General features: G+C 36.5%; 2 protein-coding genes and 1 long non-coding RNA gene across 3 annotated transcripts; 2 read left to right on the top strand and 1 right to left on the bottom strand.

The window, feature by feature from the left end:
- The first annotated feature begins 3,226 nt into the window (after nucleotides 1–3,226).
- On the top strand, nucleotides 3,227–4,199 carry LOC119986038. The gene is made up of 2 exons (XR_005465195.1): nucleotides 3,227–3,422; nucleotides 3,521–4,199. It is a non-coding gene; the product is annotated as an uncharacterized LOC119986038 (long non-coding RNA).
- An 870-nt stretch (nucleotides 4,200–5,069) lies between these two features.
- On the top strand, nucleotides 5,070–6,606 carry LOC119985807 (PHD finger-like domain-containing protein 5A). The gene is made up of 2 exons (XM_038830203.1): nucleotides 5,070–5,184; nucleotides 6,084–6,606. The coding sequence occupies exon 2, from the start codon at nucleotides 6,118–6,120 to the stop codon at nucleotides 6,448–6,450; it is 333 nt and encodes a 110-aa protein (XP_038686131.1). The 5' UTR covers nucleotides 5,070–5,184; nucleotides 6,084–6,117; the 3' UTR covers nucleotides 6,451–6,606.
- A 487-nt stretch (nucleotides 6,607–7,093) lies between these two features.
- Nucleotides 7,094–12,090, bottom strand: LOC119985805 (probable WRKY transcription factor 20). Its single transcript, XM_038830202.1, has 6 exons — nucleotides 11,805–12,090; nucleotides 10,069–10,224; nucleotides 9,052–9,601; nucleotides 8,831–8,969; nucleotides 8,583–8,741; nucleotides 7,094–7,854 (listed from the first exon to the last, which is right to left on the bottom strand). Exons 1-6 carry the CDS (start codon nucleotides 12,048–12,050, stop codon nucleotides 7,365–7,367), a joined length of 1,740 nt encoding a protein of 579 aa, XP_038686130.1. The 5' UTR covers nucleotides 12,051–12,090; the 3' UTR covers nucleotides 7,094–7,364.
- Between the last annotated feature and the right edge of the window lie 988 nt (nucleotides 12,091–13,078).

The following is a 13,078-nucleotide window of genomic DNA, read 5'->3' as shown; positions in this document are numbered from 1 at the left end:
TTGAATAGTAATAGAATTTGAATCGTTATGACATTAGGGATTTAATTTGGTATTGTAACCGACATTGGAAAGTAATTAAGTAATTACTAAATTCAATTAGAGAAAAAAAAATAAATGTCTCATTCCAATTTTCATTATATTGTGGGAAACTCTCCAATACAAGGTTCTTTTGGATCCATTCTGGATTTTCAGTGAGGTAAACTTTTTGCATCATCCATTGTATTCTCAGAAATTCTCTCTATAAAATATGGGTGCCCGGGACCTGCTGTAATTTTATTACAGCAGGTCCCGCTGTAATGTATTTTATAGGTAGTAAAAAATTTTATTTTTATTTTTAAAAATCATAAATATGTAGTATTTTTCATAACGAATCCAACGGTATATTTTTTGTTTAAAACAAAAATCAAATTCATCGTGATCAAAACATTGAATATTTTGAGTTTATATCCGATGGTCTAGAATTGTTGTGTCTTTTTCATGTTGAATTTGATTTTTGTTTCTAACAAAAAATATATCGTTGTGTTCGTTGCGATTAACATTACATATTTATGATTTTTAAAAATAAAAATAAAAATTTTTAATGTCAAAAAAGTATATTACAGTGGGGCCTGCTGTAATAAAATTACAGCAGGCCCCGGGCTTCCATAAAATATAGGTAAATCGACGGGATTTTATCCCAGGTATGTGGCCCCAAAATATCAAAAGTCACAACTCATGAGTTTAGATGGAATACCATTTGTTTTATGGCATTTGATTGTAGTTACCAATTACAATACTTGTTTCCTTGTATGTTGGGGAACTAAAAATGTCAACTAAAAACGTCCATTTTGGTTGGTAGATTCTGTATTGGTGGGTCCCACATGGAATTGGACGTCCAAGATTGAACCATAGTGCTTCACGTCCATCATTTGAGAGGAGAAGGTTATGCCCTTCTCTTTTTTGGTAACAACTGGTTATGGTCATATATGACAGCTCTTGGTCAGAAGTTCATACTGATCATGTCATATGTGTGTAATTTGACAATTTGTTCAATCATAATTATTTAGATAACTACGTGTTTTTATAGTAATATAATTTTAACGGATAATGTGAATCCATGGGCATGTTTTATTATTATTCTTGTTCGCATTTAAGAATTCTTTTAGGCAGTTCATATCCTCCGTACATAGTGTTTTGATATAAGATTTCAATTAATCCAAGGTTTTCCGAACAATATAATATCTTAAGTCAAGTAAATCCTTAACCCTTCTCAGCCGATTGAGAAAGTGAAATGCTTGACATTGCATATTAGAATTCATTAAAGTTCAATTCGCGTCATTATGCTCGATAACAGAATAAGGGAAGCTCCCTCCATCCATGGAATTTGACCAATTAATGAGAAAATATGGGTGATAATATATGTTTCTATGTTTTCTTTTTTGTAAAAAATTGCAAATGCATCATGTATTCTGTGAAAAGGGAATTACATTAATCATACAAAGATGTTGGTTGTCATCTTTAAGTCATATCATATAAAGATGTTGATTGTCATTTCTTGTGATTCTTATAGCTTTTAGCATGAACTTATGAAACACATGAAGGGGACATGTGACTTATTCGAGTTGGGTTTTGGTCAAACTCCAGATATATATATATATATATATGTATGTATGTATATATATAGATATATGTATGTATGTATATATATAGATATGTATGTATATAATGTTTAAGACATGTGAAGCTTGTGAAAGCTTATACCAAATGGATGTCATCACTAATAATTATTTTCTTCATTTTTTTTAATTTTCAACATTTTTAAATAGATAAAATGATTAAGAAACTACAAATGATTTCGAATTCGACTATCGTTACTAATTCTAAACAATCTTGCTCAAACAATTAATTACAAGTAGTTGAGGATGCAAGTTGTTTATGTTATTAATTGAATATTGTTGAAAGTTTGAATGGGTGGTATACGACCAAGTTTTATTTATTTTAGTTTTAAAATTTATAATTGAAAAAAATGGTGATTGGTGTCTTTTGGGTTATTTGATAAGACATCGCAAATGACTTAATTAATTGGTCAATAAAGGCCGCTTTTATTCAAACAAAACCAATATATGTTCATGATCTAGCCCTTCAACATGTGTTCTAGTCACAATACAAGTAGTCAAAAACATTAACAGCAAAAGAAATTTCCACAACTACCATCTACTATTTTTTTTTTAATATGCTAGTTCATGATATATATTTTACAAATCTACCAAACACAATCTCTCAATTTCAAGTTCCAACTTCCAAGTCAATTTGTTTTTAATTAGTAGAAACGTTTGTGGGTATTGGAGAGGGGAGGGTTTGGGAGAGAAACCAATAGAAAATTGACCTTTAGAGAACTCTATTGGTAATGCTCCCAAACCCTCCTCTTCCTTCTCCAATGCCCTCCAACATCTCTACCAAGTATAACATAAGTTTTCTATATACTTTTCACCAAACGTGGAATACGATATTGGAGTACCATGCACTTTTATATACAAGTTTATCTTTTGAAAATACGATATGAGTTTAAACTCGGGCCGTTAGCCTCATGTGCATAGAAGTTTTCAACCTGATGACATGATAAGTTGGGCTGAATCCCAGCGCATGGTCACAATGATATTACTCCCATTGGAAATTGAACTCAGAACTTTCCGAATTCATATGATTTGGCTCTAGAAATATTCACCGCTAGACTATCACTCAAGTAGCTCTAGCTACACATTATTAAGTAGATTTTTTAAAAGAAAAAAAAGACCACCTATCTACTTATGTATCATCATTTACCAAAACCCTTGTGTGATATGCAAGAGAGAATCCACTAACTATTTCCTTGTTAGAAGGGCCACCCGGCCATATATTTAGCCTTCATTAACAAGCCATAGCTTGCATACATAGTTGTAGCAGAGCATATGCATAATGCATGTGTCCCTCTCCCTTTTCAAAGAGTTGCATGCTTAAGAGAATATAAAAATGAATTGCAAAAAAAGTAAACTAACACTTTAGTTTAAATTAATTCCTCTTGTGAGAAACCCATCTTCAGCATCATGATGTTATTTCATTTTATACCAAATGGTATTTGAAGGCATTTGTAACAAAGGTAAATTAGTGACTTTAATGCTTGGTGTAATATAATTTGGCAACCTAAGCTAACAGGTTCTCACAGTTTTTTGTTTCTAATTGCTCCATGCGATAGGGTCTGATGGAAATTGTGATTCTTGTCTACTGTAGATCTCATTCAGAAGCTCATTAACAATGGCAAACCACTTCTCGCTATCAAATTTATTTTTTATTTTGGGCTGACGGAAAGATTCCCACCAGTCCCTTTATTGCAATCCTACCTGAAGGAATCCAAGAGGCTTGCTCAAAAACTGTCCAAGAATGGAAATAACTCTCTCAAGTCGCAGGTAATTTTGCATGTAATTATTTGTTTATCTGTTTACCTTCTAAGTTAAGTCAAAAAGGCATGTACATGTTGATTCCTACAGAATGATCGATGCGACAGCCAAAGAAATCGGTTCATTAAAATCAGTCCTTAAAATCATTGACGATCACAAGCTTGAACGTGAATTCCCATGGGCTAACATTGAGAAGCGTATTGAGGTGTTGTAGAAAATAAAAGCAAAGAGAAAACTCCCTCCTGGCGCTCCGGCCACGAAGCCTTAATTTACAGCAAGTGAAGCCACAATCGAAGTGGAAGCACCAGCAGCAGCCGACTGGAAACAAGCGTCTTCGAATGGTTGATGTAGCTGGTCATGCAGCTGTACCAATGGGTGCTGCTGCCGCCAATTCAAGTGTCACCACTTTTCAGCAACCTCATTTACAGCCAGCAGGTTTGTTGCCAGACCATCATGCCTCCTATCCAAGTGCAGCCACTGGTCCATACATGAGGTTCTGCTCAAGCCGCCCCTTATACTGGTTCATCACCTGGAACCAATGGCCACCCGATAGCGCCTGTGGGATACGCTGACAACCCAAACCCAAGTGCATCCTACTTATATCCTCCGGAGTCGCAGGCACCACCTGCTTATTATGACAGGCAAACACCTTACGGTGGATACGGTGTTCCACCTCAATACCATTAGTCATATTATCCTCAGTAGTTCTTGGTACTCTTGTTCTTATGACAGCGTAGTTTTCAGAATGAATCATAGAATAGATTTTGCCTTACTTTTCCTAGCTGATTATCTGAAAGCATGTTTTGCTCCTCCATCAGTCTAGCTTGGTTTTGTCTAACTTGCAGTTGTCAAAGGAACGATTAGCTTATAGAGTTAGGCCAAGTCCCAGCCCATAAATGCAACTATGTATCTTTTTTAATGGAGAAACGACTCAGTCCAAATGCCCTAAAGATAGGACTGGGTCAAAATTTATGAGGGTAGGGTTCCGAAAGTTGGACAAACCCTTAAAATTAGAATTTTACAAGAAAATAGCTTAGTTGTCTAGTTTGAACTCACAATCTTGTACATCAAAGACTCTAAGTCCAGAGAGATAACCAACTATGCTATCGATAAATGGTTACTCTCCTCCTTGAGAAGGACTTGAATCCTATGCATTATTGCGAATCAGCAATACAAAAGTGTGTGGTTGTACTTAGGGGTCGGTTTCAGGTAGAGCAACAACATGCGTTTATGAAATATTTACATGTCTGGATCCTAACCCAGATTGGATTTTGGACGTACTTAATTAACCAAACACGGATTAGTTTAAATCTAGACAAGTAAACTGGACGATAATCTAATTCGGTTTAGGGTCCAAACAAGTAAAGCGGACAAAATTTATGTGCTTGGACCCAATTTTAAATTGGACAAGATTTTTATGTTTGGATCCAAATTTTGGACATATCATTTATGTCCAAACTTAGGTTTAATCTGAATTGAAAAAATTAAGTCATCTGGATCGATAGAATTTTGTCATCCCTAGTTGTACTTGAGAGAAAATAACATTCACGCTCTCTCCTTATTACAATACAACCACACATGGGCTTATTGCATGTTGATTGGCTTATAGAGTTGGACCAAGGCCCGGCCCATGAAAGTCTGAATCCACACACTCTGGGGTCGGATCCAGTTATATTCCCAAGCAAAAGTACACAACCCCTTGTTTTCGCACGGCGTCCCCTCTGATTTTCTAGCTTCTCCGTGAACCCTAGAGCATCATAAGTCGGTGCAGGTTAGTTCTCTGAACCTGGTTTCTCGGTGATTCGTTTGTTGTAGATTCAGTTCCTTAGCAAATCGATGGATTATCTGTCCTATTTGTTTTTTTTTTTTTTTTTGGATTTTGTTTCTACTTGGATCGCTGAAGTTTGTGAATTTGTTGATTCAAAAAACTTTGCCGAGCTCTGTCTCTCCATTTTTGCTTTGTAGCCTGAAGAGAACGGTTCTAGGGGGATTTTTGTTTTGCAAAGATATGGCTTTTGGTGGAAGTATATGTAGGAGCATCCACCCTTCTTTAACATTTTCACTAATTTTTAGTGAGCAAGCATGGTTTGGGATAATGGCTTTGATATGAGAATGAGTAGATTTAGGTACAAATAATTCCTGTCAAGTCTGAGAAATGAAGTAAGATTGTTATTGATTTATATAGTATTTGTATATCAGAGGGTATTTGTATATCATTAGCTTTTTTGATCACTTCGATCAGTTTGTTCTTGAAATTTGTGTTTGGTACCATGTAAAGTCTGTAGAATCAGTTAATCAAGTCAGATGATAAGATACCTCTGAAATTTGTCTATTTGCTGGGCGTGTGCCACAAGGAAGACGTCTGAAATAATTTCACTGGTTGGTGAAGGAATAAGGAAATCAGCATAAACTGGTACCAACACTAATGCTAATTTGTGATGTGTGGCTTTAGGCTTTGCTTGAGGTTCTCTACTTGCATGTCTTTTCGTTTTCATCTCCCTTTTCTTTTTGTTCAACGTTATTTACAAGATTTTTTTCTGTCTCGGATCATATAGTGGTTGATTGAACATTCATTTGAAACAGTGAACTGAATATATCTCTTATACAATTTTCCTGTCTCTGACTTTTGGTATGAATTGTGTCACTGTTGAATTTTTTCTGTTTCTGTAGGTTTCTAACGTATTAAAAGCTTCTTGTTGCTATCATGGCCAAACATCATCCTGATTTGATTATGTGCCGGAAACAGCCAGGAATTGCCATTGGACGACTTTGTGAGAAATGTGATGGAAAGTGTGTAATCTGCGACTCCTATGTGCGACCGTGCACTCTTGTCCGAATTTGTGATGAATGCAATTACGGGTCATTCCAGGGCCGATGTGTCATCTGTGGAGGAGTGGGAATCTCTGATGCTTATTATTGCAAAGAGTGTACGCAGCAGGAGAAGGATAGAGATGGATGTCCAAAGATTGTTAATCTAGGGAGTGCCAAAACTGATCTCTTCTATGAAAGGAAAAAGTATGGTTTTAAGAAAAGATGACGCGGAACTCTCTCTTGGTCCTTGTTTGTATACTTGGATGCGGCCCGCTTTAAACTTGTCAAAGCTATGTTTTAGATAATTGAATTTGTATCTGACAATCAATGTTAGAAACACTTGTTATTTGTAATAAAACAGCCTTTAGCTACCTACTGTCTACCTGATTTTGCAACCAAACTGAGATAGCCCAGTTGGTTATTGGCTCTGGCTAAAGTGTATCCATACGGGGTTCTCGTGGTTCGATACCAAGTAGGATTTATCCCTGTTCAATTTTGCACTAAGCCTTGGTCCTGCTTATTTGTTGACAGGTTGGGTGTGTGATCTGTTCGGCCGAGTTTAGACCTAATTTTGTTGTCCAAAATAGGCAAACCAGGTGGTATCGGTATCGATTCCAAAAAAAAGACGCGGTTTTAGCTATGTTTGAATGTTGGAACATAATTTTTAGCCATGCACTTCCTTCTGGAACTTGATTGTTGGGAGTTATCTATTCATGGTATTCACTTCAACTCTTGATTTTCAGTTTCATGAACCTGAGATTTAAGCAGCAATGTTATAGGTACTTCCTCTGGCCTGATGCAAATTTACATAGAAACTTTCTCAATGATCGCCTTGAATTCATGATCACTTCATTGGAATGAGATCAAAGAAAAAAGTTTCTTTCATCAGATAATACCTGTATTATTTTCATATTTATACAAGGGTAATCAAGCTCATAGAAATGTAATACACAGAGGCAATCCGCGACATAGTTATACGTTAGTAGCTGGATCAGTTCTCAGTAAACTAGAACATTAAGGACAACTGATACTTTCCAGTTCTGATTCTAGGCCACGCTATATTCTAGTATTCTACCAACTAGGAAAGCAAGAAAAAAATCCACAGAAATTTTTATTTCATTTGCTTCACTGTAAACAAATTTATGGACCAGTTAATAACCTTCCTGTATTTTGCGGATACGGGTAAGAATGGTTTAACGTTGGGATTTCAAGACTCCGGCCTTCACTTGGGTTTTCTCTAGATCCATACTGATGCACACCACCGTTCAGAACATAGTAAGGAGCGACTGGTGTTGCCTGCCCCATTGTGAAAATGGAACAGCTAGTTTGGGTTTGGCTTTGCATGCCGTGAGGATGCAGTGGTTGTTGCTGCTCACTGGATCGATGTTCAGCAGCAGAGTTTATTCCGACACCAAGATCAAGGCTAATTGCATTGCTTTCTTGTGATATAATCCTTGAAGGTCCGTTCATCATTGATGGTGCAGCATTGCCATGGCTACTATTCCTCGCAGTTGGTACATCATGATTGTGTTTTCCTTCGTACGTGGTTATAACTGCTTTTGGATCATGTGATGCTCTCTCCACATGTTTTCTGACAGGGCATCCAGCATTTGTGCACTTGTAATAACTCCTACATAACATGGAAGCATGAAGATGAATATTACAAATATTATGGAATGCAACAGCATGCAATGAATAATAGCACATAGTGAATGAGACTAGCCAACAAAAGAATATCATAATATCTAAATGTGATGCTAGAAAAAAATTTCAATCTCTGAAAATTTTTCCTCAACAAAATAATTAAAAAAAGGAACATGAACTCAAATAAATCAGCAAAAGCTACACAAGCCACATCTTCCAAGTTAAATAAGATGAATCACAGTAATATGCAACTTAGTCAATGTTCCACCCCTAAATCCTTCTATTATCATGATTATATGCGTACTGAGAGCTCCAAAACCCAATTAGACAATGCTAAGTAAGAAACAAGTACTGGATGCTGCTGGACGTAAATTACCGTTATCTAAATACAATCAGCAAAGCTAGACCAAAATTCCCTTCATATTTATCGGTAATCGCAATCTTTTGCGGAAAAATAAAATCCCCCAAGCCACAGTGAAATTATTTTTTGCCATACAAATAAGTAAATTCAACGTAGTTTCTAAAATAGTAAACTTCACAGCACCATATAGACATATACCTGAGAAGAAGATTGAGAATGTACATATGAGTAAGCAATCATTGTTCATTCATATGATTTTATTGCTTTCACTTGTCCACCCAAAGGATTGAGGAAACTTGTCAAATGAAACAAGTTTTTTAGTTATACACGACATCATTAATCTTCAAACATACCTCGGATTAGGATTCCCTCTCACCACTTTCTGTCCATATTTGCGCCAACGGTACCCATCATCCAGAATATCAACCTCACTCAGAGTTTGAACAACAACACGTGGCTCTCGGATGGGCTTAACCACTGGAGTGACTTCAATTCCTTCAATATCCATCTTCCTGCTTGATAGAATTAGTTAACTTATTTGGTAAGCACATTAATCAACAACTAAAGCACCAAAAGGCCACATGGTACTGTATTGTATTACCTCCGTTTCGAGAAGGGATCGTCATCATCAACCTCTGCACCTTCAGGACTATCATCGTTTGCAGTACCAGGAGAAAGTTCAGGGGTAGCATTATGCTCGACAGTTTGAGATATCAGGCCATATATGCCAAGGGAGATGTCTACAAGACAAAAAACAGATGAAAAACTACATCAGCAAGAGTTTCCATACAAAAGACCAACGGAAAATTACACTGAAGCTACCTTCCTGACCATCTTGACCAGTTACAAATGAAACCTTATCAGCCCTTTCATCCTGAGTGGACATGGCAGAACCAGCATTATATCGGCGTCCAGGTATAGGTTTGGGATGATCATGTGTTCCCTTGTAAATAATCTCCGTTATATGTCCATCATGAGATCGTTCAAATAACTTCTTCACTTCACAGTTAGGATGTGTACATTTGTAATAGCTGCGAGGAAATTTACTTCCCTTAACATGCTTTTGTCCATATTTACGCCAGTTATATCCATCATCAGATGCCGCAGAAGCCCCACTTCCACCTTTATGATCAGTTTGTAATGCCTGGAGCCCACTGTTCACAATTCCTATCTGGTTTGGTTCATCTGAATCAACTTCGGCAGCTGGACTCGCTGCTGATGTAACCATATGAACAGGTGATGATAGACTCAACTCATTTGAGGACATTGCGTGCTCACTTTTAATTGAAGGTGGTGATGCAAGTGGAGAAGAACAATGACCTTGGGTTGGGACAGATAGTTCACTTTTCTGGTGGTTCAAACCTGCATGCACCTTGAAATACGTAAAACATGTTAGGTAAAAAATATCTATCAAGGCACACTGACAAATTTGTTATACTCATGTAAGGGTGTCATCGCTCTAGAATTTACAAGAGAAATATTGTTCCTAAACAACAAAGGCAGTTCCTCTCATAATGCGATTGCAGAATGAATATAGAAACTAACAAACAATAATCAAATTCACTGGTAACAATCTAGACTTACATTCTACTGAGAATAAGGTAAGGGCTAAGCTATTTGACATGAAAAGAAGTTTTTGCAGAGAAGTATCTACTTCCACAATAACATTTACCCATCATGCCAATAAAGATAAAATACATCCAGGAAGGTAAACATTTACTTCTGCTCGCTAGAATTTTCACACCTGATTGAGATTCTAACTGAAATTTGTAGCAAGATATCTTTTGCACTATCAACGAATGAATAACCATTAACAAGCGTAACTGCAAGACACATTACCATATTTGATCTAGCATGGGGCCAAAATTCAAAGCTTGATTTTCTTTCTGTGAAGGTCCTGGAGCCAACTGTATGCACTGAATAGGAATTCAAGCCAACCGAACCATGCACCAATTGGGTCTTATTAAATGAACCTGTTGTAGGCGAAGGCTCAGCCTGCAAGATGAGGAGGAGAGAGATTACAAATTATTCATTGAGATGAGCACTCAATAAACAACGAGAAGAAATATTTTGAGCATAACATGTAAAAGGTAGAAGAAATGGCAGCAGCCACCCACTTAAACAGCAGAATATAGAATGGAGAATGAAAGTTTATGCAATTAGAAAATTTTCAGTCAGCCTGAAGGCACCCATTGTTAGACTGACTATTAAGGTTGGAATTCTGCACACCATTTTCCCAATTTGATGACTGATAAGGAACATCAGGTGAACTATCAGATATATTCCTTATAGGATGACCATAAATAAAGAGATAAAGTTCAGACACGTCTATTCATCTGACATGTGCAGCTGATTCTAGCATGTCACATTGTACTAGAAGACATTGGCAAACAGGAAATAGACAGATTTCAAGAATAAACCCACTATGGCAAATAAGAGCATCATCCAAGTGTTAAATATTTATTGTTTCCACTTACATAATACCCATTGATCTAGAAAGACTATATACACCTAACATGTACTTGTAACAGATTTCTTATTGCTTGACTACGAGAATAATTCCTTTTTTCTGCATTCAGACCTACATCCGATCATTCACTCCCATAAATCATAGGTAATCATGCTTGATCTCATTGACTTGACCCACCTGCTAATCCAACTTATTCTACTTGTTCTCATTTTATAGTTTAATCATCAATCAATACAACTATTGGATCCACTCTCTGCTCTTCCGCACTTATCCTTTATTCTAAAACACAAATGGAAAGGTTCTTCATACATCAAACAACAATGGTTAAAACACAAATGAAAATGGGGCCACAAAGCAGCAACAAAAGGGAAAAGATTCATTTTTATGTGAAAAAACAACACTGACAATTAAAAAAAATAGCAGGCTCCTACTTCTACCAAAAAGCCATTTATTCTCCAAAAGCAATCCACAGAACAATTCCTGACGGGCACCAAAGTGCCAATGCAGAGTATTTTAAGAGAGAGCATCAGAATCTTAGGGCCCCAACTCAAGCACCCAACTACGTAATAAAATCTAATCTTCACACACAAACACCTCCAACCCAGCAAATACACACACAAACAGACAAAAATAGTAATTTGGAATTTTGAATTTATGGTGCGGCAAAGAGCATCTCTTTTAGCTCAAAAATAAAACCCACATCAGATTGTCACTCAAGTCGCTTCAAATTCTCCACTAGACTTAATACCGAAACTTTTATAGTCCATGCCACGAAACCCACAAGAGACCGTTCTTTTTGTGCAACGAAAAATCAAAACTTGTTGGAGTTCACATTGGGGAATTATCCACTTACCATTCTGGGAAAGATCAACAAATGGTGTAAAGATCTGTTTGGTTGCTCATATAACCATATTCAAATTTCCTTTACTCTGCCCCACTTTTTTCTCTGCTCTCAAATGGATCTTAAAACTTCAAAAAACCATTTCTTTAACTCACATAATATTGCCTAAAGAAATCCAACTTCCCTTCATTTTCCACCATTTTCATTTACCTTCCAGGTAACCAAACAGAAAGCAGAGAGCTTCGATCCAAACAGAACACTAACCTTGACATTAGATAGCAGAACCGGAGACTCAAGAAATGAGGTCGGACTAAGACCCGGAGGGATCGTGATACACGCCGACCGCGAGATCGGGAGCTTCGCCGGAGACATCAGCTTGTACCTAGCGCCTCCACCTCCACCTCCTGCGCCGGCAGACTCTAAATTCTCCGGCGGCTGTGTAGGATCTCTCGAGCTTTGAATCCAGTTCTCCGACTCATCAGACTTGCCTGGCTTGTTTTCTTCCTCCATGTTTGAGAGAAAGTCTCTGTGTATTGCGACTGCGAAGTCAATAAGATAAAAATGTTGAGTACAAAAATGGAAGGAGTGGGGCAAAATCGTAATTTCACTTTCTTGTCTTTTTCTGTTTGGGTGTCTTCGAAGGCATAAAGACTGTAATTTATACATAGAGAAGGCGAAAGGTTGACTCTTTAATTGTATGTATATCGGCTTGTAATAAAAATAAATTTATTTTTGTATTATTTTTATAATACAATTATTACATTTCAATAATGGCTTGATCATTTATATCTATATAAATTTATTGATTTGTTCAATAATGTAAAATCTTATTCAAATTATTTTACAATACTCCATTGATTCCTAAAATCAATAGAGATATATTGATCGTTTACCAAATAAGATTAGTGTGTGATTTAGGGTTTAAAGAAGTTCAGATCATATGGCCGTGCATTGAGGGGGTTTTGACCCAACTTACACTGTCATAAGGTGAGAAATTTCTGTGAGAATAAGTCTGACGGTTTGAATTTGGACTTTTATCGAATATCCAAAGAACTTGTATGATTTCATTTTCTATTACTGATAAAATCTAGCTTCAACTCTGCATATGTGTGTTTCAATGGAAAAATAGCATGGGCAATACTATGGAACCATTTGGTAAATCTTACATTTGGGATAAATATACTAAATTATAAGTTGTCGAGTGTTTAGTGATACTTTTAAAATTGACGCGAGCTTATTCTTGATAATTTTACCGTATGCTAACGTATTTTCAAAATGAGTTTGTTGGTGGAGCTTATATTCTTTTTAGTGTATATACTAACTAGCGTGTATGATGTGTTTGATAAGGCGGTTCACACTAACGTCTACAGTTGGAAATTTCGAATGCGACATTTGGATGAGTGATTTTTTTTACACAAAAAAAAAATACATAAAGGTGAATAGGTGCACGGGTTCCACCCTAAAAAGTAAATTATGATGCCAAAACGAAAGAATAAAATCAAATTCTCAATGGAAAAAATGTAATGTGAGTTGTTTAT

Source organism: Tripterygium wilfordii, chromosome 19 (assembly GCF_013401445.1).
Source record: "Tripterygium wilfordii isolate XIE 37 chromosome 19, ASM1340144v1, whole genome shotgun sequence".
In the NCBI taxonomy this organism is placed as follows: Eukaryota; Viridiplantae; Streptophyta; class Magnoliopsida; order Celastrales; family Celastraceae; genus Tripterygium; species Tripterygium wilfordii.
Note: the sequence above shows the minus strand (reverse complement) of the source record. Positions and strands in the feature narration are given on the sequence as shown.

Bases quoted from the DNA above. Each gene is read 5' to 3' on its own strand.
- LOC119985805 (XM_038830202.1), bottom strand. From the start codon at position 12,050: ATGGAGGAAGAAAACAAGCCAGGCAAGTCTGATGAGTCGGAGAACTGG. The intron at 8,970-9,051 runs GTAGCTTCAGTG...TTTGTCTTGTAG, and splicing joins TGGTCAAGATGGTCAGGAAG to ACATCTCCCTTGGCATATAT. The intron at 7,855-8,582 runs GTATGTTTGAAG...CATGTTATGTAG, and splicing joins AGAGGGAATCCTAATCCGAG to GAGTTATTACAAGTGCACAA.
- LOC119985807 (XM_038830203.1), top strand. From the start codon at position 6,118: ATGGCCAAACATCATCCTGATTTGATTATGTGCCGGAAACAGCCAGGA.